The sequence below is a fragment of the Dendrobates tinctorius genome, unplaced genomic scaffold (genome assembly GCF_039654945.1).
Source record: "Dendrobates tinctorius isolate UK_male_01 unplaced genomic scaffold, ASM3965494v1 ptg000086l, whole genome shotgun sequence".
In the NCBI taxonomy this organism is placed as follows: Eukaryota; Metazoa; Chordata; class Amphibia; order Anura; family Dendrobatidae; genus Dendrobates; species Dendrobates tinctorius.
The window spans coordinates 43,566,989-43,591,642 of record NW_027361754.1 but is presented as its reverse complement, the minus strand read 5'-3'; the positions used below and the strand labels follow the sequence as shown (position 1 = coordinate 43,591,642).

Below are 24,654 nucleotides of genomic sequence, written 5' to 3'. Positions count from 1 at the left end.
TGGTAGTTTTAGCCATAATGAAGTTGACCATGTTCATTAGACCTCACAAGCCCCTGATTCATCGACGTGTTTTTCGGTTTCTTCTCGTATCAGGTTTTGTTTTTGCCAACTTCTGATTGTATCACACAAAATTTTGCTGTAGATTTCCTCTTAGTCATTAGCTTGACATTTACTTTTTAATCGGACGTTATTTTATTTTTTTGGCTGTGCTTTTAATAGTTATTTCTAGTTTAACATTTAGGCTCTTTAGATGGACACTTGCAGCTCAGGGTGGTGTCATTTGTGACATCACTCCTGATCTGCCCACCTATGGAAAAAAAAGTACTTGGATTCCTACAAATTGCACTTATGGAGCTCTTCTGACCTTCCATCCTAAATTCATAAATGTTAATATGGTATTGGTCCCTTGCAGATATAACGGCTCCCGCCTTTCTGGGAAGGATTTCTATAAAATGTTGGAGGCTTCTGTGGGAATTCTTGCCCCTTCATCCGGAAGAGAATTTGTGAGGTCAGACCCTGATCTTGGAGGGGAGAGAGAGGGCTCACAATCTCCAAATCACTCTTTTATCCCATCCCAGAGGTGTTGAATTTGGCTGAGGTCCAGGGCTCTTTGTGGACAGTCATGTTTTCCTTCCTCGTTTGTATGGACCCTGTGCACTGGGCACAATCATGGGGAACCGAAAAGGGTTTTCCCCAAACTGTATCCACGCAAATGAAAGCTACAATTGGCTAAAATGTCTTGTGCTGAAGAATTAAGATTTCCCTTCATTGGGACTAAGGGGCAGAGGCTGACTCCTGATAACAGCTCATAGCTTTATCCCTCCTCCACCATCTGTACAGTGAGCACAGTGCAGTCCGTGGGTAACATCCTCCTGGAATCACCGAACCCAGACTAGTCGATCAGACGCAGATAGAGAAGTGCGATCCGTCACTGCACAGAACATTGTCTCCTCCAGAGGCCAGTGATGGTGGCTTTTCATCACTCCATCCGACGCTCAGCATTATGCTTGGTGATGTAAGGCTGCATTCAGCTGCTCGGTTTGAAGCTCCTAGTGAGGGCTCAGTGTTTGTGCTGATGTTAATACAAGAGGAGGTTTGAACCCTGCAGTTATGAAGTTAGCAGAGCGTTGGTGACTCTTCTTCCCTCGACTCCTCAGCCCTCGGCCCCCTGCTCTGTAGCGTTACGGAGTCTCCATTTCGTGTTGGAGTTTTTGCAGTTCCTTCCACTTCACAATAAAATCACTCATAGGTGATAAGAAGTTTCAGGAGTGAATAAATGTCATGACTAATGATGGGCGGACCCCTTCATGTTCAAGTCTGTCAGGTTCAGCTGAATATTTAAAAAAAAAATAAAAAAAAAAAATTTGGGGATACCAGAGCATAACCCGCACCCCATTCAGATGAATGAGGGGCCCGAACATCTGTTTGCCACGCTGTCATTTTCATGACCGTGCGGAGAACGCTGTCTTTGATCAGCAGGAAGATTGTCGCTTGTTGGAGACCTGTGGTTCCCACGCTGTCAGATGACAGCGTGAGCCAGCAGCTGTGACCGGCGGTAAAAAGTTTGTCAGCTGATGAGAGAGTACTATTCCCATCAGCCAACGCTTGCTACCTCTAATAACAGCGAGAGCAGGCACGGCTGATGGGAGTTTTCATCAGCCATCGCCTGTGCTATAAATAGATTTAAAAAAAAAGAAAAGCTGTGGCTTTCTATTTTTGATAACCAGCATGGCAAAAACTGATAGCTGCGGGCTGCAACCCTCAGCTGTCAGCTTGATCATGGCTAGTTATCAAGAATAGAGGGATCCGCTCCCCACGCCATATTTTCTTTTTATTATGTAAATAAATTTTAAAAAAAACCCGGTGTGTGTGTGTGGTTCCTCCTACAATTTTTTTGACAAGCAGCCAAGCTACAGAAGACAGCTGGAAATGGAAATTGCCCCCCAGCCTTAAAATAGCAACCCACAGCTGCCCCAGAAAAGGCACATCTATTATACACACCCGTGGGGGGGGGCAGTGGAGCCAGAGATTATGCATTGGAGGTGAGGGGATTAATTGAAAAACTTGAATTCAAGGTGTTTGTCCCAATAATACTTTTTGTTTTTGGCAGACCCTTGATCCCCAAAGAGAGCCTGGCATGCGAACAGTGCCATAGTACACATAACCATTGCAGCCTGTATTAGAAAAATGCAGATAACATGTATATGATATACTGACAACTAAATGGGGCCCTACACCTATAAATGTCAAATGTGACATTACAGCATCCCCTCTAGTTGTAGCGGCCTGATGGTAAGGAGTAGCTTATGCCTGGCTTCCTTTTACAGATGGGGACGGGCTCAAGCTGCTGGCTGTTGTCTTACGTTAAAAGAAGGGCCAGGAAGACACAAGTCTGCGCCCCGATTTTATATATTTTGGATTGTGAAGCTTCTTAGGATCCTACAGGCAGAGGACTTGGACCTTTTTGTGCATTTTCCACATTTTGAGGTCCTTTAAGACATTTATTACAAGTGGTCTGAACTTGCCACCTCTAAATCCAGACGTTGCACAAAGCTTTCCCTGTCTTGTCATTTTCCCCTTTGTGCCCTTAACCTCTTCATCACTAAAGCAACTGTCTGCGTATGTCAGAGTCCTCCACAATCGCAGCTTTTGTCTGGGCACAAAGAGGGATTCTCTTCCTGCCAAAAGCCTCCGGCAACGCCATCCGGAGCAATGAACTTAGACTTGGTGAGGGGGAAAGCTCACATCTTGGCTTCTTTACCACCACGGCTGCTCGGGCTTCTGAGCAGACATACACTCCAAGCCCCAAAAATAGCTCGGCCCTTGGTGGCATGCACTGAACCCTGTCATTTCTTCTACGCTTCAATTATAGGTTTTCGATTTATAATGATGTGGCACAAATTAAACTTTTGGTTCTGGCTTCAACAACAACTTTCGAATTGTTGCACATGCTGGAAAGGCTGAATGCACTGGTGATATCCACATTGTCTCGTCAGTTCTCCGACAGACCTGGTTTATGTGAAGGCGTGAGAATTTTTTAGGCTCCTCCATCATGCCACAAGTCAGGATGCTTTGACCAAGGTCTCACCCATTTGGACTCTAGAGCCTGCAGTCGCTTGATTGCTGTGATACTTTCATATTAGGAGACTGTGATTGTGTTCTAAAAATTATATCAAGCAAGTTCCAGACATGGTAGGGTTTGGTGGGGATTCTTTACTAGGCTCCCTGGGTGCCATGATAATTCCTTTGGCACCCTGCAGTCTTGTTGGGTGATGGCTAAGAGAAGAGACCACTTTGCTATTTGCAAACTCTTAGATTCTGCTGTCAATCTTGATTGCGGCACCTAAGAGGTGAGGCCATGTGCACACGTTGCGGATTCTGCTGCAGATCCGCAGCGTTTCAGGCTCTGCGGGTCCGCAGCAGATTTAGGTGCGTTGTACAGTACCATTGTTTTCAATGGTAAACTTAAAAACGCTTGATTTTTCCACGCGGATTTGCTGCGGGTTCAAATCCGCAGCATGTCAATTCTTTGTGCGGATTCCGCTGCGGTTTCACACCTCCATTGTAGAGGTATTAAACCGCAGGGCTAATCCGCAGGTAAACCGCAGGTCTTTTCACCTGAGAATTTACCTGCAGATTTTTCCAAATTCGCAGGACCTAAAACTATGTGTGCACATAGCCTTAGGCTGCCATGATCAGAGTTGGGCTCAAATGATGTCTGTATGACAAAGTGGGCACCATGTCTCATGGCATGGGCTCGGGCGCTAAGCACATTTTACACCTGGGCAGAGTAGGTTCCCCCAGGTGCCATCGGCCGCAACTCTTGTCCAGATTCATCAGGTCCTGGCACCTGTCCTGACCTGGGTATTTAGAGAGAGCCAGGGCCACAAACTGAACCTTTGCCCCAAGGTTATGGGTAATGTTATAAATATGGAACAGATCAGGGGCGGACAGATCATTGGTGCAGCCACACATGGGCCCGGGATGTACAGGGGCAACTACCACCTCCAAAGCGTGTGCAATTGTGCTTTATAATTGACTATTGGGCTACAAAGGGCCCATATGTTATTCTTGCACAGGTACCCCTTAGTGTCCACCACAAGTACAGATGGAATTCTTAGAGTATAAATATATGAAGACAAGCAATGTCTGATTTCTGGTCGGAGACTTTTGGATAACTGCTTTTTTTTTTTTTCTGGAAACTGTGTCATTAGTCTGCATCAGGTATCGCAGCTCAGTCCCAATCGCTTTAATGTAGGTGAACTGCAATATCAGATACAATTCATAGTCAGGACTGGTTCTGTTTCTGCAAACAAAACCAAGCAGACCCTTTATGGGATTTGATTATTTATTTTTCTGTTTGCCCTCTATTGTATGAGCTGTATGAATAGATCCAGATCTTTCATTACTTTGCAGAAAGTTTGTCAGAAGTCTGGGGAGACCCAATCCAGGTGTTGCAAGATCACTTGTAATAAGGATCAAATGGCAGCTGACGTGTCTGGCAAAACCTGCATCTAATAGCAGATGACAAGTCTGGCAGCCCGCTGTCTAATATTAACTGATCTATCCAAGTGCTGAAGAGCATGGCAGGGAGCCAAACATAAGTCCCGCTCTCTGCTTAAGTAACACTTTACAAGCCATGATTTGTAGACCCAGGGTAATCCTTCATTGTGAACAGAAAATTTCTATAAATAAACAGCACCATGGCCCAAACGTTTTTTTGCATGAAATAAAAAAAATTGATACATTTATCGTGATGGTTTAGTGACTTGATGGCTCAAATCTCACGGATTCTAAGGATGTGAACTATTGTTTAAATCAGGTTTTTGTATCAAATCAATCTTGTTCACAATGACCTCTAAAGCTATTATTCGACACCTTCCTGTTTACAGAAGACTTTTCAGCAGTCTCGTTATCGTTAGAGACAGAATTTGAAATAAATGTAACATCTTGATGTACAGTAGATATCACCAGTACACTAGAAATGGGTGAAATATTTTGCTGGACCATGGTCCAGCAGCCATGTCAGTATTCCGTTGATGTGCAACCAGAGCCCTATAAACGGCCTCCTACCCTCTAGCATCCTATGCTCCTAATGTGGTCAAGGGAAGTCAGGAATGGCGGTAGGCAGGAGGCGGTTCACAAGGCTCTTGTTGGTCAACTGCAGACTACAGACATGGTTGCTGGACCCGGGGCCCTGTGAACCAGCATTCACAATAGGTGATGTCACAGCTCGCCTCCTCCTTCCTCTCCTGTACAATGACTGATAACATAACACCTCTATGTACAGTTTTGCACCTATTATGTATGGTGGACCCTTTATCTGTTGGGTGTGTGTGTATATAGATGTTATCAGTCATGGCATAGGAGGAGGTCAGCTGTGACATCACCTATTGTGAATGGTGGTTTGTGTCACAGCTCACCATCTCATCAGTCATTTTACAGGAAGAGAACCGTGACACAGAATTCACAATTTGCAATGTGTGATGTCACAGCTCACCTCCTCCTCTACAATGACTGACCTATCTGTATATAGAGGTGTTCAGACTGTTAGGAGTCTAATATTAGAGTTTGGCCTGAGTTTCTTATTTTTATAATTTTATAATTTACTTTTATTTAGTGTGTGTGTGTATGTTTGTGTGTGTATGTGTGTGTGTGTATATATATATATATATATATATATATATATATATATATATATATATATATATATATATATATATATATATATATATAATTTTAAATAAAAGCCTGTTTTTTAGAAAAAAAAGCTGTTTCCAGAGGACCCATTTACCATGTAACTAGTGCATTGTAAATGGTTTGTTACTGATCACCAAGCCAAATGTAATGCGATTCGTTTTTGTTTTTATTTTTTTATTTTTTTTGGTAAAGTGCAGCTTTTCTTCCCTTCTGATGACTATGATAAACTTTTGTAGAAATCCTATTACAGTGAAATCGTACTCCATAATGTATCATTGAGCTTTGCTCATTAGATTTATTATGTAGGCAGGAACGAATAATGGAAAAGATAAAGCTGCCAAATGTGAAAAAAAAAATATCTATATACCCCTTATATTATAAGAATGGATGGAGCCATGAATTTTAGGTCCATGAGATATATATATATATATATATATATATATATATATATATATATATATATATATATATATATATATATATAATCTAATCTAAATGTTATTGTTTCTGTGCTCTGATGGTTTGTACCTGTCACCCAACAGATCATACATAGCAGTACATAGGGCCTTGCAGTGGTGTATGTGCACCTCTGTGCTTATGTGCAGGAGTCGAAGTTCATGTTTTTTAGGTTTTTTTCAGTCCTCTAAAAAACTATATTAAATGTATTTAAATTTTCCTTTTTTTAGGTGATTTTGTTTTTTTACTTTCCATATCTATTAAAAAGAAATTGCAATAATTTCTTAATTTTTTTAAAAAAAAAAATCAACATTAGCCCTAGTGGCCAATGTTAAGACTCCCTCCTCTTGGGCACATCGACGTAAGCAACACTGGAATGATACCCTGTTTGCCCAGATTAGCGCATCCTCAGAAAAGGCTTCTACACAAACATTCTTCTAAATTGGGAGGGGGGGGGGGATGTGAACTGTGATATCACTTATTGTAAACGGTGCATCCTATATATAGATAGTTTTCTTTGTAATACTGTGCGTGATGATGATGCTGCGGAAAAGTCAAATGTTCTGAACAGGCGGTGTGAGATCCTAGGAAAAGTACTCCGTCCTATGAGAAAACCTCCCTGGACCAGATATAACCTCCCTACTAACCAGAATCCCTCAATGTCTGTCTGCTATTTCATCCTTCTCTGCTAGATTTCTAAAACGTTATATGGACATAACAGAATTCATCATCATTCCCCCATCTCCCCATCTCACTTGAAACCCCCCCCCCCTCAACGGACCAATCCATTAAAGTAAATGGTTGCTTACTCTCTCCAGTCCCACATGCTTGCTGCCTCGGGGTAATCCTTGCCACTGATCTCTCCTTCAAACCACATATCCAAACCCTTTCCACTTCCTGCTGACTTCAGCTTGAAAATATTTCCTGGATCCGTACATTCCTCAACCAAGAATCTGGAAAAACCCTAGTCTATGCCCTCATCATCTCCCACCTTGACTACTGCAACATCCTGCCCTGGTGCCTCCCCTCTAACACTCTCATACACTCTCCTGGTATGCATGGCCCACTCACCACCAATCCTCGTATGCATGGTCTTCTCACCCCCCAATCCTGGTATGCATGGTCCCCTCGCCCCCCCCCCCCAATCCTGGTGTACATGGTCCCCTCACCCCTTTTTTTGTGGTATGCATGGTCCCCTCACCCCCCTTTTTGTGGTATGCATGGTCCCCTCACCCCCCTTTTTGTGGTATGCATGGTCCCCTCATCCCCCTTTCGTGGCATGGCCCCCCTCACACCCCCCCTATCCTGGTATGCATGATCCTCTCATCCCCCCCCCCTATCCTGGTATGCATGATCCTCTCATCCCCCCCCCCTATCCTGGTATGCATGGTCCTCTCACCACCCCCCTATCCTGGTATGCATGGTCCTCTCACCCCCTCCTATCCTGGTATGCGTGGTCCTCTCACCCCCTCCTATCCTGGTATGCGTGGTCCTCTCACCCCCTCCTATCTTGGTATGCGTGGTCCTCTCACCCCCTCCTATCCTGGTATGCGTGGTCCTCTCACCCCCCCCTTTCGTGGTATGCGTGGTCCTCTCACCCCCCCCTTTCGTGGTATGCGTGGTCCTCTCACCCCCCCCTTTCGTGGTATGCGTGGTCCTCTCGCCCCCCCTTTCGTGGTATGCGTGGTCCTCTCGCCCCCCCTTTTCGTGGTGTGCGTGGCTCCCCCTCGCACCCCCTTTTCGTGGTGTGCGTGGCTCCCCCTCGCACCCCCTTTTCGTGGTGTGCGTGGTTCCCCTCACACACTTGTGTCTTTAGTAGTAATCAGCCAATCACTGGGCCATTTCTGGAAGGGGTGGTCTTCATGCTACACCCAATGCTCATTCAATGATTCTCATTTTCTTGGTTTCATCACCGGTTGTGAATTCTGTGGGTGGTGGAAGGCAACACTGAGACATAGTTTCCATTGGAGGAAGTTGTAACCTTGAGAATCTTGTTTTTTAAGCCGGCGCTTTGGAGAACGTGATGTATGATTAGAGAAATGAATCGGTGAAAGATATAACCTGGGGCATACCACAAACCGGTTTGGGCAGTTCTCAACAAAGGGATTAATATTTCATTTGTATGCACTTGGTTTTTCTTCTAAAGTTACACAATTCCAACCAGTTACAGAATGATTTAAAGGGGAAAGATTTCTCTCATGTATAAGGCTTGTTGGCCCCATTAATATATAATTCATTTTCCATAACTGAATCAAATGGGTTATGCAGCTTGGTTACCGCTACCTATAAATGACGGCAGCTTGTCACGTAAGCAACTCCATACCAAAAGGTTGGTCAAGATTGTAATGACCAGCCCTTTACTTTCCCTTGGCTAAATCTTTCTACCCAAGAATGATCAGTTTTACTAGGTAAACTTTGCAATACATTTTAACGTTGGGGAACTGTATGGGCAGGTCATCAAAAATGCCCATGGAACCAGATCTTTAGAATATGGTACCCCTTCTATGCTGTGGTAGGGCAGATGGGCAGGGGATGTCTTCATGATCACAACCCGTTTTTAGGATTTAAGGAAGAAATGCACTAACTGTGGACTTTTGGAGTAATCAGCGGTGTTAAATGGGGCAGAGTAAAAGGTTTCTCATAAGTGGTCATCTGACTGCTAGGCCCACCACTTACTTTTGAGGATAGGATTTGAAATGCAGAGCGCTGTATTAGGCTAACTCGAGCAACGTCTGATGAATAAAGGGCCGTTGCATGTGCGAAACCACCGCTTTACCCTGGTGGGACATTTTGAAGTTCTATACTCAGATCGATCACTCAAGATGCATCAATGACATTGGAAGTCAATAGGATAGCTATGGAAATCAACAATGAAGTCATGGGACAAGGTCTTCAAATCGGAGCATTTCAGTGGCAACAAAGACACGGCTCGTACATAGTTTGGTCTCCTATTTGGTAAAAATAAAAAGTACGCAGAACCTGGACGATAAAGAAGCAAGACTGAAGAAGAACCGCCGCCTTCTAAATGTGGTGCTGGAGAAGGTTATCAATACCATGGATAGCAAGAAGAGCAAACCAATTTTGTAACAAAGCCAGACATGTCACTCGAAGCGGGGTTCACCAAGCTATGATTTCCCTACTTTGGACACATCATATGAAGAGGGCAATCACTGGAGAAAGAATAGAAGGAACAAGGCGAAGAGAAGGACCAGCAAGCCTAATGGCTTTGTACTATCAAGGTAACGTCGAAGAAGACCCTGGTGGACCCATCTACTCTTGTACAAGATTGATCTTCCTACAGATTTCTCATCCATCAAGTCTCCATGGCTCGAGATAGTCAAAGGCCCTTAAATGATAGTAAATTCTCAGAGCTGGAGGGGGACCCAGCAGTCTAACCGCCACAGATCGGAAAGTTATCATCTATATTGTCAAAACATAACATTGCATGTCAGCCCAGAGGTTCGAACTTTCGACTTTCATCATCGCGTTCCAATCTGAACAAGGGCGACTTTGCATGGACTTTGTATGTTCTCCCCGTGGTTGCATGGGTTTCCTCTGGGTGCTCCAGTTTTCCCCACACCAGTAAAAGTACAAAGGGGTCAGTTGGTTAAAATTTGACCTGTAGGTTCAAAATTCGAAAAGATTGTGAACCTCCATTTATGACTGGGACTATTGTGAGTGACTATGCATAGCGCTGTGGAATATGTTGGCGCTATATTAGGAATATTAAAATACTTCTGCACGCTTTACAGACGAAGACTATTCAGAGATCCCAGAAGTCCAAATAGCTGAAATAGAAGAGAGCTGCTCCTGAAATTAGATGCGAAACTTGTGATAGTCTATTCAAGATGAGCAAGTGACAAAAATAGGGTTGGGTTGATAAATATTAATAGTAACCAAAGCAATATATGGGACATTTGTCCCTCATCAGGTTCCCGTTGGAGAGTTGGACATCCATGCACTCCATTTATGATCCAGCACAATGTCACCAACACGTTCTTCATCAGGATCTGTTTGGTTTGCACAAATGGTTTTGGATGCTCACTGGAGTTTGAAGACCCAACCCTATTGGATTATATCATAAATAAACAATCTGCATATTCCTTAATCCAAAAATATTGTTTTGGCCCCCAAAAAATATCACTCCAAATTACCAGTAGAGGAAGTGTGGCATGGCTTTGTCGCTACAGGATATGGATTCAGGTCTTTTTCTTTCTACTTTGTCACAATGTAAACCGGATTTATTTTTTAAAAAATAGATTATTTATTATCAGAGGCATGCATACTCTCAAGTGAGGGAATGAAGGTTCCTGTACCTATAGTACTGGTAGAACACAGATAAAGAGGAACTGGCCCCTTGAAAAGATGGCGCAAAAGAAACTGGGCTTTCCCTAGACACATTACACTGCACTTGATGTACTTGTCAACTGTCTTGAACAAATATTTGTGAAAACGAAGATTATACATCGCCAGAATCCATTTTTTTTTTTTTTTTTTTATAAACCTTTTTCTTTTAAGATTCCAGTATATGCTGTAGTCTTGATGTCTGGCCATTTTCTTTTTCAGAATAAATGGCTCCATGGACCTCTCTCAGACTTCTGGCAAATACGAATAGTGTAGCCATTTACAATATTGATTGATCTAAAACCGGAGCTGTATTCTGCAATATCCATTGTGTCTTACGCTTATTCTTAGCCATTTTATATTGGGGTTTTAAGTAACCGAACAACCAAGTTTAAAAAAAAAAAAAATACTAAAGAAATAAGAGCTGGATCACATATTTTTAAATATTGTCAAAGACAAGTACTTAAGAGGAGCCATAAATATGTGGCCAAGCCTAGCGGATTGGATGCCACTTGATTTGACTTCTAAAAAGATCAATTCTTGGGGGTAAACACTGGAGGGTTGGGGGTTCATTATAATAGCAACACCACTACTAACATTTAAAGCATTAATTTAGATTTGAGACCTGGTGGAGCTGATGTATTTACTGTGAAAACCCCATGTCAGGTTAGCAGTGTAATTCTGTTTTGACAATTTGATCCCAATCTCTATCTTGATTGATCATTCCTCAGTGTCCCTCCTTCCTGCTGAGATCTCAGTGCAAGCTGCAGCTGTCAGTTAAGCTTGGTGTGTGCAGACTGATTACACTTTAACCCATGAGCTCTCTCTGTTTAGCTGCTGATTTTAATGGCTGGATTATGCAGTGAATTCTGAAATGGATTTCCAAAGCAAGTACACCAACCTTATGCGGTCTAGATTTATTAAGGTACACAGTCTGAATTGAGAAATCTGGCGATTGATCTCCTTTTTAAGGGCTGTGAAAAAAGTAAATTTGACTATATGACCTAACTGAGCAAAAAGTGCTGAAGTATGTATCGTATCCATGCAAAGTTTATTATGTTGGGACATTAAAACTATGGTATTATTGTTCAGCACCAATGGTTGTTATAAACATATTAAAAAAATGGTAATGATGTGATGAGGCTCAAAACTAGGTCAATGGAAATTCTTGTATCTCTTCCCTATGACTGAGGCGGATCACAAAGTCTTCTCTCCAGGTCCCTGGAACCTAAGTCCTATATGTACACCGAATCTCACATTGTTGCTTTTTTTTCTCTCCTTTTAAGGTGATTTTGGTCGCTTCATGTTTTTCACTTTGTGGTCACTTTTACTACATCACTCATGGCACCCACACCCTGCATGTATTGATTAGTCTCTACCATTAGTAGAGAAATATCTAAAATATTAATGTCTATTAGGCGGCATCTAGACAACACCGATCTACATTATTTACCGTACTAACATTTCATTATATGTATGTGGTACATGCATGCATAAAACTAGGGTGATTGGAGCCACATTCCTTTTAGGTAAATGTCACGATCCATTTTTGGATCCGTGTCAGATTCTGGATTCTCTTATATAAACTTTTTTCCTTTCAGGCCATCCGGGGTTAATAGTTACCCCCCCCCCCCCCCCCCCCGGTGACCGCTGATGTTATTACAGTTTTGGTTAGTCTGAGCCTGCTGATAGTGACCACCCCCACCTTCCTATAAAAGGTCACCTGAGGCATCAGCTGGTGTTGGTGATGCACTTCCTTCTGGATACCAACCGTGGTCAAGACAGAAGCTGGCTGAGAGCAGTGGTGCTTCTGCTGAATGCTGATCTGGTGCCTTACTCTGCTGTTCGGTGCATTGCAGCAGATAAAGCTAAGTTTTTTGTTTTTTAGTTGATTTAACCCTGAGGTGTCTGTCTTATCTTTCCTTTGGTTTTTGGTGCAGTTCACTTTTTTTTCCCTGTCTCGCCTCCTGGGGAGGGGGTTGGGGGTTTAGCTCAGGGCTAAACAGGAGATAGGGACAGGTCGGTGACTTTGGCCTCACTACCATCAAGTGTACCCCCAAGTTAAGGAAAGTCAGGGCATCCCCTTAGCCTGAGGGGCAGTTCAGGAGCCCAGGTTCCTCGTCCCCTGTTTTCCCACTACTGCCACGTGACAGTAAATTTGTTGGACACTTATGTTATCTCTTACTTTGTTCTGCTTGGTCATTGTTGTGGTGGTTTCACCTCTGATAGACCCCTGTTAGTGTTGATTTATATGGACACTATAGTGTTAACCAGTAACACTTTTTACAGAGTTCTACCTGTCAGCACAGTGCACTTGCACTTTTCTAAGTAGACTTTTGATTACAAATTTACATGTGTCCTGACTGTTTGTCCTTTTTGTGGCCATGTCTCTTATTCGAGTTCACCACTGCCATCCTTGTCTCTTTATAATTTCTTATCTCAAGTCTTATTATTATTTCAGTAAAGTTTGGTATTTTTATGGATTTGCATGAGCTGTGCTTTTTTTTTTCTCACTGGATTTTTCATGCTTGCATGTTTGCTCTCTTGGACATCGGTGCACTTATTTACTTTATATTTGTTGGTGCTGGTCTGGTACATTGTCTTATTGTATGTATGTGTTTGCCCCCTTCCTGATTTCCTATTCTTTTTCATGATTGTCACACTTAAATGTTTCATATCACCAAACAGATTTAAATATTAGACAGATGAGACTAGTAATCACAAAATGCAGTTTTTAAATGAAGGTCTTTATTATTAAGGGGAAAAGAAATCCAAACCTACAGGGCCCTGTGTGAAAGTGATTGTCCTCCTAAACCTTTCAACTGGTTGGGCCACTCTTAGCAGCAACAACTGCAATAAAGATGTTTTGCGATAACTGGTAATGAATCGTTTACAACACTCTGGAGGAATGTTGGCCCACTCATCTTTGCAGAATTGTTGTGATTCAGCCACATTTGAGGGTTTCTGAGCATGAACTGAATTTTTAAGGTCATGCCACAGCATCTCAATCGGATTAAGGGCAGGCCTCCCCGGAAGAGGCGGACGGAGATGGGGACAGGCGCAGAGATCCTCACTGCGCAGGTTCCTGATTCCCAGCCTCGCAGTGTAAATACATCATAACACACTGCGGGGCGGCATCTGGGGCCTCCGCTAAACGGAGGTGCAATATCCTTACATCACCTGATGCAAGTTCCCGAGCAGCACGCACGGCGCATGCCCGAGAACTGATTGCAGAGCGCAGGCGCCTTTGACGTCATGAGAAAGAGAGGCTGCGGCGTCCGGAGGCCAGAGGGGGATGATGGACGTCTGCAAGGCGGTTGAGTCAGGGGGAGAAAACTTGCCTCCCTGACTCAATAGAGGCATGGCAGGAAGTTTAATAAAACATTTATTTCAGCGTTCCTAGGGATAATAAACTTAAGAGCCTCCTTCACAGAATGCAGCTTTAGTGCTGTTTTAAGGTGGCTCTTTTAATTTAATAGGCCCTGGGGGGGGGGGTGACAGGTTCCTTTTTAAAGTAATTTTGGTCGGCTGGCCAATACTAGGAAGGTTCACCACTGTTTGATGTTTTCACCATTTGTGGCTAGTGGCTGTTACTTTGGTTCACTTTAGTCCCAAAGCTTTAGAAATTGTTTTATAACCTTTTCCAGACAGAGTTCAATTAGGCTAGGTTCACGTAGCGTGAACACAGCCTGCTTAACGCCTAGCGTTGACGGGCTGCGTTAACGCTATAGCATAACTCGATATGCGTTATGCTAGCGGTGACTGAGCCTTAGACACTGCAGCCCGCGTCCGAGGCTCTGTCAGTGAATAACGGCACATCGCGAACTCTTGACGCTTTACGGCATGTGTCACGATGCGCCACATAATGGGGGTCAATGGCGGCGTTAACGGACTGCGTTATACCGTGGTGTAACGCAGTCCGTTAAACGGACTGCCATAACGCAGTGTGACCCCAACCTTACTTTAATGATGTCTAGCTATTGAGGAGTTTTTGGTCTACTTCACTGTCAGGCAGGTCCTATTTAAGTGATTTCTTGATTGACAACAGGTGTGGCAGTAATCAGGTCTGGGTGTGGCTAGGGAATTTGAACTCCGCTTTCCAAAGATGTGATAATCCACAGTTAATTTATTTTTTTAAAGAGGGGGGGGGGAGTAATCCAATTTTCACAAAGGGCTGTGTAGATTTGGATTTCTTTATCTCTTAAGTTAATTTAAAAACTCCATCTTGTGTTATCTTTGTCTAATATTTAAATTTGTTTGGTGATCTGAAACATTTGAGTGACAAACATGCAAAAGAATAGGAAATCAGGAAGGTAGTAAACAGTTTCTCACACAACTGTACATACAGTTGCTTGTGATAGTATTCATCCCCCTTGACATTTTTTGTGTTTTTGCTCCTCACAACCTGGAATTTTAACTTTTTTTTTTTTTTTTTTTTTTGAGGGTTTGCCTCAGCTCATGTAAAGGATGTGCCTACAGCTGTGAACATTTGTTTTTTTCTTTTTATTGTGAGGCAAACCACAAATAGGACAACATAACTGAAAAGTTAATTGTGCATAACTATTCACTACTAGTACTAGTCAGTACTATGTAGAATCTCCTTTTTGTAGCAAAGCTGCAAGTAGCTTTGGCCATGTCTCTGAGCTTTCCACATCTTGCCACTGGGATTTTTGCCCTTTTCTTAAGGCAAAACTGCACCAGCTCCTTCAAGTTAGATGGTTTCCTCTGGTGAACAGCAATCTTCAAGTCTGACCACAGATTCTCAATAGGATTAAGGCTGTGTGCACACGATGCAGATTTGCTGCGGTTCCGCAGCGGATTTTACCGCTCAGAAACGTTGCATATCTGCGTTGTGATGTACAGCAGCCTTAAAATCAATGGAAAAAAAAAAAAAACGCTGTGCAGATGCTGCGGATTTTTCCGTGCGGTTTTCCCACGGTACAAAATCCGCAGCATGTTACTACTTTTGTGCGGTTTTCTATCTCCCCTGTCACCAAATCCGCAGGGGGAAAACCGCAGTGGAAAACCGCACAAAAACCGCAAGAAAACCGCATGAAAAATGGAAGAAATCTGCAGGAAAAATGCAGGTCATTTGACCTGCGGATTTCTTCCATTCTGCGCGGAAAAATCCGCAGGGCCAAAAAGTACGTGTGCACTCAGCCTAAGGACTGGGCTTGGACTAGACTACTACCTGGACACTTACACTTTTCCCCTTGAACCACTTGAGTGTTGCTTTAGCAGTATGCTTTGGGTCATTTTCTTGTTGGAAGGTGAACCTCTGTCCCAGTCTCAACAAACTGACAGACTGAGACAGGTTTTGCTCAATATCTCTGTATTTTGCACCATCCATCTTCCCCTCAACTCGTACTATTTTCCATGAGCCTGCTGCGGAAAAAAATCCCCACAGCATGATACTGCCACCATCTAGCTTCACTGTGGGAATGGGGTTTTGGGGTGATCTGTGTTGATTTGGCGACTGACATGGCGTTTACCTTGGTGGCCAAAAAGTTAAATTTTGGTCTTGTCTAACCACAGCACCTTCCTCCATACATTTGAGGAGCCTCCCACATGTCTTTTGGCGAACTCAAAATGAGCATTACACTTTTTGTGTAAGTAAAGGCTTTTTTCAGCCCACTCTTACATAAAGGCCAGCTTTAATTTCATTGTAATTTATGGATAGCAGATATTGTAGCCTGGATCTGCAACTTGTGGTGCTGTTTGTTATTGGAAACGGTCAACAAGTTTGCTGCAGTCTCCCACTCCCTTTAAAAGGAGTTTGGAGAAACGGAAACTTGACAGTATAAACTATATATATTATACAGTGGGTACGGAAAATTTTCAGACCCCTTTAAATTTTTAACTGTTTCTTTGCAGCCATTTGGTAAATTTAAAAAAGTTTATTTTTTCTCATTAATGTACACTCTGCACCCCATCTTGTCTGAAAAAATAACAGATGTAGAAATTTTTGAAAATTTAAAGAAAAACTGAAATGTAACATGGTCATTAGTATTCAGTCCCTTTGTTCAGACACTCATACGTCACATTCTGTCCATTTCCTTGTGATCCTCGAGATGGTTCTACTCCTTCATTGGAGTCCAGCTGTGTTTAATTAAACTGATAGGACTTGATTTGTAAAGGCACACACCTGTCTATATAAGGCCTCACAGTGCATGTCAGACCAAATGAGAATCATGAGGTCAAAGGAACTGACCAAGGAGCTCAGAGACAGAATTGTGGCAAGGCACAAATCTGGCCAAGGTTACAAAATAACTTCTGCCATGCTCAAGGTTTCTAAGATCACAGTGGCCTCCATTATCCTTAAATGGAAAAAGTTTGGGACCACCAGAAGTCTTCCTAGACCTGTCTGTCCAGCCAAACTGAGCAATCATGGGAGAAGAGCCTTAGTGAGAGAGGTAAAGTACCCCAAGTTTTCTGTGGCTGAGCTCCACAGATGCAGTAGGGAGATGGGAGAAAGTTCCACAAAGTCAACTATCACTGCAGCCCCCCACCAGTCGGGCCTTTATGGCAGAGTGGCCCGATGGAAGCCTCTCCTCAGTGCCAAACATATATGTGAAAGTCCGCATAGAGTTTGCTATAAAAAACACATGAAGGACTCCCAGACTATGAGAAATAAAATTCTCTGGTCTGATTAGATTGAACTTTTTGGTGATAATTCTAAGCGGTATGTGTGGAGAAAACCAGGCACTGCTCATCACCTGCCCAATACAATCCCAACAGTGAAACATGGTAGTGGCAGCATCATGCTATGGGGGTGTTTTTCAGCTGCAGGGGCGGGATGACTGGTTGCAATTCGAAGGAAACATGAATGCGGCCAAATACAGAGAGATCCTGGATGAAAACCTCTTCCAGAGTGCTCTGGACCTCAGACATGGCAGAAGGTTCACCTTCTAACAAGACAGTGACCCTAAGCACACAGCTAAAATAACAAAAGGAGTGGCTTCAGAACAACTGTGACCATTCTTGACTGGCCCTAATCTAAACCCAATTGAGCATCTGTGGAGAGACCTGAAAATGGCTGTCCACCAACGTTCACCATCCAACCCGATGTAACTGGAGAGGATCTACAAGGAAGAATGGCAGAGGATCCACAAATCCAGATGTAAAAAAACTTGTTGCATCATTCCCAAGAAGACTCATGTCTGTACTAGATCAAAAGGGTGCTTCACTCAATACTGAGCAAAGGGTCTGAATACTTATGACCATGTGATATTTCAGTTTTTCTTTTTTTTTTTTTTTTTTTTTTTAATTTGCAAAAATTTCTACTGTTTTTTTTTCAGTCAAGATGTGGTGTAGAGTGTACATTAATGAGAAAAAAACAAATCCCCTACAAGGTTGTATGCTTAGTTTATGCTGTCAGTTTGGGCTGACGCACTTCCTTTAACAGCTTAGTTATTCCTTTACAATGCAGTGGGATGGTTAACCTATCATAAATCTGCTAGATTTAATGTCTGCAACTCCATGGGGGTTAGCAGGGAAAGCTGGAAGATTTCAGCTCCGAACCCTGCAGAATTGTGAATACAGCTCTGAAATATAAAATAGGCCTCCTATTTCTATACATCAGTTAATAGGAGTGACCTCTGTTGCAGGACTGAATAATTGTAGGCTTTGCTATCGTTTGACCTTTTTTTTTTTTTTTTTTTTTTTTTTTTTGTTTGCAGGAGGCATGATGAAGTCACACATATTAAAATCCAGAATACAGGAGATTTCTATGACTTGTATGGAGGAGAAACGTTCGCCACGTTGGCTGAGCTGGTGCAGTATTACACGGAGCAGCAGGGTCTTCTGCGGGAGAAGAACGGAGACGTGATCGAGCTCAAGTACCCGCTGAACTCGCAGGATCCCACATCGGAGAGGTGAGAGCTGCGGGTGCCGCTGTTCTGCCTCACTGCTGCCACCTGTGGGTCATGCCTGGTATTGGCTTTTTTTTTTTTTTTTTGCATTAATATACATCAAGAAGACTTTTGCGAAAGGGGGCAAATACTTCATATATTAACAATAATAATAATACATTTTATTTTTATAGCGCCGACATATTCCGCAGCACTTTACATTTCAGAGGGGATTTGTACAGACAATAGACATTACAGCATAACAATAATCACATACAGTAGATTATAACAAATACCAAGAGGAGTGAGGGCCCTGCTCGCAAGCTTACAGTCTATGAGGAAAGAGGTAGACACGAAAGGTGGGTGGTAACAGTTGCCCTGATTGTATGGACCAGCCATAATGTTAAGTGTGTGATAGTACAGACACAGAGGGCTAATGGATGCATAAAGCATGTGGGAACATGATGCGGGAAATCTGGTTATGGTAAAACTTTTGGCTGTGCCACACAGGGATAGATTAGGTTAATGTGGTGAGGCGATAGGCCAGTCTGAATAAATGTGTTTTCAGGGCACGCTTAAAATTGTGGGGATTGGGGACTAATCGTATTGACCTGGGAAGTGCATTCCAAAGAATTGGCGCGGCACGTGTAAAGTCTTGGAGACGGGAGTGGGAGGTTCTGACTATTGAGGATACTAACCTCAGGTCATCAGCAGAACGGAGGGCGCGGGTAGGGTGGTATACTGAAACAAGGGAGGAGATGTAGGGTGGTGCTGAGCCATGGAGGGCTTTGTGGGTGAGGGTAATAAGTTTATACTGAATTCTGGAGTGGATGGGTAGCCAGTGTAATGACTGGCACAAGGTAGAGGCATCGGTGTAACGATTGGTGACAACAAAAAAAGCATAATATTTTAATCCAAAAATGTCACTTAAAACTCCTAGGTTTGAATGTAACCTCTGTAGCTGAGACCCCATCTACCACTGCACCATTTGCAATACTGGTGTCCTACTTATGAAAAGAGGGTTTATGGCCCCTTAAAAGGGTTTTCCATTGCAGCTCCGTTTCCACCATCAGTGGGTGTCGTATCTGTGTCCTATTCTAATGATCTGGTCATGAGCATGATGTCTGGTGATGGTTGACGCATCTCCGCAGTTGAGCGGATCGTAACCTCATCAGCATCACACACTTCCATTGCGGAAGAGAGCGGTGATTGGTTCTCAATCTAATGCCCGAGAGCGGCTGCTACCTCGGACTTTCCTGATTGTCGCAGGAGGCTCCATTTATGTGGTTCATTTAAAGTGATAGTACTGTGACTAAGCACTCCAATATTCTAGTGAGCCAAAATCGGGATAGAAAATTTTCAATTGGAATCATAATTTTTTTTTTTTCATAATGTATTATCTACTACAAATGATCGCAGGTTCAAGTCCCATAGGATAAATGAAGAGTAAGTAGACATGTTGGTTTAAAATATTTTTTTTTCAAACAATTAAGGTGTATCGACCCCCCTCTCCTCCATTCTTCATTAAATATAAAGTAAAAAAAATGATATTTGGTATCACTAAGCATGTAAAGTACAATTTATTAAATTATTTAACCTGTTCTGTAAAAGTTGGGGTGTGGGCGGGGACCCCAGGCTTGCCATATTTCAGTTGCCTATACCCAATTCCCCATAAGAATAGTAAAAGTATTAATAAAAATAATGTACAGTATAGAATAAAACATGCATAATGTAAACTTATTTTTTTTAGAATATAAAATATAGAATAAAATTGTTTTACTCTATTCTATATTTTATGTTATAATTTTTATTTTAAAATGAGTTGTGTATTTATGTATAATATAATTTCACATATATATGTATTTTTAGAATAAAAAATATAGAGTAGATTCTATTTTTTTATTTTATATTTTATTTTTTTAAATGTGTATGTATATAGTTAAGTAATTTATGTATATATTATATAACGTCTCATATACATGTATATAATTTTTTTATTAATACAAAATTCCAAATTTCTTCTAATTGTTAAAATTATGGAAAACTTTAAAACTTATTAAATTTGTAAAAAAAAATAAAAAAATCCCTGCAATCATACTGACCTGATGAATTGCATTGCCAGGTCAACTTTATTGCACAATGAACCCAAAATATAATGGTGGAAACAGGTGCGTTTTTTTATTTTTATTTTTTTTTCACCTTCAATTCCCCCCCCACCCCACAATTTTTATTTTTTAAGTACATTTATATAATTAAATCAGTGGGTTATTCAAAATTACAACTCGTCCTGTGAAAAACAAAAGACGTCATACAGCTTTGTTGGCAGAAAAATATATGAAGTTATGGCTCTTTAAAGGAGAGGTTAAAAAAAAAAAATAAAAAAAAAAAATGCAAACCGGTGCCACTCTTGTTTACGGGTTGTATGTGGTATTACATCTCCTCAGCCATTTTTTTTTTTTTTTTTTTTTACTTCAGTGGAGCGGAGTTACAATACCAGACAGTCTGAATCCAAATTGACAGCTATGATTTCCTAATCCTGGATAATCTTTAATTTTGAGGTTTTGTTTGTCCCAGTAACAGATTCCATTGTATGGCCTGTTCTTATTTGGTAACAGTCCTCATGTCCGGCACTTCAGATTTTACCTTTTGTGGGTTTTCCCATTTGACATTATATTCTTTGTAGCGTGCATTCATGTTACGGTCTTTCATTGCGGTGGTCCGGCCCGTGCCGGTGTGAATTGTGCTCGGGGCATTTTCAATTACATTGCCCATTATTGTATAGAGGTTGTCTGGCGGCAGGAGCACATCGTGTGGTCTTCACCAGAGATTCATCATCACGTCCTGACTTTCTCCGTCTTCTGTGTATGTAATTTTTTTTCTCACTTCCTGACGAATAAATAAAACATTACTAGAATTGCATGAAAGTCCTAAAATAAACTGCATTATTGATCCTGAAGTGGTCTTCAGGATGCCGTCCTATTGTGCCGGAAAGGAGCAGCGTGAAGGCAGCGATCGATAGTCAATAATATTTCTGTAGCAAACATTTGACTTAATGCATTTTTGTGAGTGCTTTCTCGAGTTTGGGTAGAAATAATGTAAATGTGCGATGGAAGGAAAGAGCCGTCACTTAGGCTTTAATTTTATGAGTTAAATATTGAGCGCAGCAGATTTCCGCACATTGTTTCTCCGCTTTCCCCATGGAATAATGTGAAAGCGATCCACATTTATTTTCCTCTGATATACATGAGTTGTGTGTGTGTGTGTGTGTGGTGTATGTGTATATATATACATATATATATATATATATATATATATATATATATATATATATATATATATATATATATATATATATATATATATATTATATTATGCAAATGATATTTTTCTCTGATTTTCCTAAATAGTCAGTACAAATGACAGTCAGTCTAATAAAAGTCATCACCGGTTAGAGTATACATCAAATTTTATTGAAGAAACCTCCCAATGATAACAGTATAATCTCCAAAATGTGTAAAAACTCAAATTGCACTGTTCCAAATTATTAGGCACAGTAGAATTTCTAAACATTTGATCTATTTTATTGAACTGAAAATGCTCATTTGTGGAATTTGCAGCATTAGGAGGTCGCATTCACTGAACAAAAAAGCTATTTAACTCCAAAACATCCTAACAGGCCAAGTTACATGCTATCATAGGAACCCTTCTGTGACATCACCTTCACAATTCTTGCATCCATTGAACTTGGGAGTTTTTGGAGAGTTTCTGCTTGGATTTCTTTGCATGAAGTCGGAATAGCCTCCCAGAGCTGCTGTTTTGATGTGAACTGCCTCCCTCATAGATCTTTTGCTTGATGATACTCCAAAGGTTCTCTACAGGGTTGAGGTCAGGGGAAGATGGTGGCCACACCATGAGTTTATCTCCTTTTATGCCTATAGCAGTCAATGACTCAGAGGTATTCTTTGCAGCATGAGATGGTGCAGTGTCATGCATGAAGATGATTTTGCTCCTGAAGGCACGTTTCTGCTTTTTATACCATGGAAGACAGCTGTCAGTCAGAAACTCGATATACTTTGCAGAGGTCATTTTCACACCTTCAGGAACCTTAAAGAGCCCTACCAGCTGTTTCCCCATGATTCCGGCCCAAAACATGACTCCTCCACCTCTTTGCTGACGTCGCAGCCTTGTTGGGACATGGTGGCCATCCACCAACCATCCATCTGGACCATCCAGGGTTGCCCGACACTCATCAGTAAACAAGACTGTATGAAAAATAGTCTTCATGTATGTGTGGACCCACTGCTACAATTTCTGCTTGTGAACACTTTTTAGGGGTGGCCGAATAGTAGGTTTATGCACCACAGCAAGCCTTTGAAGGATCCTACACCATGAGGTTCGAATGACTCCAGAGGCACCAGCAGCTTTAAATATCTGTTTGCAGGTTTGTAATGGCTTTTTAGCAGCTGCTCTCTTAATCCAATGAACTTGCCTGGCAGAAACCTTCCTCATTCTGCCTTTATCAGCACAAACATGTCTGTGCTCAGAATCAACCACAAATCTCTTAACAGTACGATGGTCACGTTTAAATTTTTGGGAAATATCTAATGTTTTCATCTCTTAACCAAGGCATTGCACTATTTGATGCTTTTCAGCAGCAGAGCGATCCTTTTTCTGTCCTAAATTCCTTGAAACCTGTGCCCTGCTTAATAATGTGGAACATCATTCTTAAGTAGTTTTCCTTTAATTGGGCTCACCTGGTAAACTAATTATCACAGGAATTTGAGATTGATTTCCATCTATGAGTTTATTTGAAAAACAAAAAATTACATCTTTGTGACACTTAAATCCAATTTGCATAATAATTTGGAACGCTGTGTGTATATGTATATGTATATATATATATATATATATATATATATATATATATATATATATATATATATATATATATATATATTATTGTAAGGATGTGACTCGCTTAGGTGCAGCGGGAGACAATCATGAGGCAGGTTCTTCCCAAAGTTCATGTGGTTTATTCACTTCATAAACCCACAAGGCAGCGTAACACTGAAATGTAACCTTCAGCTCAGGCAAAGGAACACAAATGTCCGTGGTTGGAGACTCGGACCGAGAGTCTCAGCACATGCTGGGAGCTGTAGTCCTCCCCATATACACTTTCTGTAGTGTCCCACCAGGACACATGGAAGTCTGTCCACACTCTGACAGACTCTCTCACATGTGCCAAACACCTCAATTACATAGCCCTGTAACCACACCCACAGGTGATCACATGGCTATGACATCACTAAAGGTTGTATTGCACATAGACACACACAGGCTTCCCTGACAGTGTAACAGAAAGATCAGCAGTACCCCTGCTGATCAATACACCCTGGAGCCTGCATCCCAAGGCCTCCCACCTTGAGACCCATAATGGTCATTTAGGACCCTGCTCCTGTTACCACACTGAATGTGCCTGTACACCTGTCCTAGGACACCAATACAGCGCCCCCTAGCGGACATAGTGGTCACTACACCACAATATAGGCCGCAACCAATCAGCGACAGGCGCAGGCCTTAATCTGTAAAAAAAGAGAATTAAAATTTAAAAAAAGTTATTCTCCCCTTCCGACGGCCTCCTGTCTTCTTTTCACGCGCCTGGCCTCGCGTTCCCAGTAATGCTTTGCGGCTTAGACCGCTGATGATTCGCGAGAGCGAGAAAGAAGACCGACGTCATCAGTGGTCTAAGCCGCAAAACATTACTGGGAACGCGAGGCCGGGCGCGTGGTATGAAGACAGGAGGCCGTCGGAAGGTGAGAATAACTTTTTTTTAAAATTATTTTTGTACAGGGCCGCGGCAGTGATTGGTCGCGGCTACAGGGCCGCGTTGCTGATTGTTCGCGGCTACACGGAAAGGGGGGTGAGGGGACCATGCACGCCAGGATTGGGGGGGGTGAGGGGACCATGCATGCCAGGATTGGGGGGGGGGGTGAGGGGACCATGCATGCCAGGATTGGGGGGGGGTGAGGGGACCATGCATGCCAGGATTGGGGGGGGTGAGGGGACCATGCATGCCAGGATGGGGGGGGTGAGGGGACCATGCATGCCAGGATGGGGGGGGTGAGGGGACCATGCATGCCAGGATTGGGGGGGTGAGGGGACCATGCATGCCAGGATTGGGGGGGTGAGGGGACCATGCATACCAGGATTGGGGGGGTGAGGGGACCATGCATATCAGGATTGGGGGTGAGGGGACCATGCATCCAGTATTGGGGGGTGAGAGGACCATGCATACCAGGACTGG

At 42.4% G+C, this 24,654-nt stretch overlaps 1 protein-coding gene across 1 annotated transcript in view; it reads left to right on the top strand.

Moving 5' to 3' along the window:
- Positions 1 to 24,654, top strand: part of LOC141097852 (tyrosine-protein phosphatase non-receptor type 11-like) — a 175,368-nt gene that overhangs the window by 84,234 nt on the left and 66,480 nt on the right. Inside the window, exon 3 of the mRNA XM_073585328.1 lies at positions 18,180 to 18,374. Coding sequence (XP_073441429.1) covers positions 18,180 to 18,374 — 195 coding nt within the window. The remainder of the gene's footprint in view (positions 1 to 18,179; positions 18,375 to 24,654) is intronic.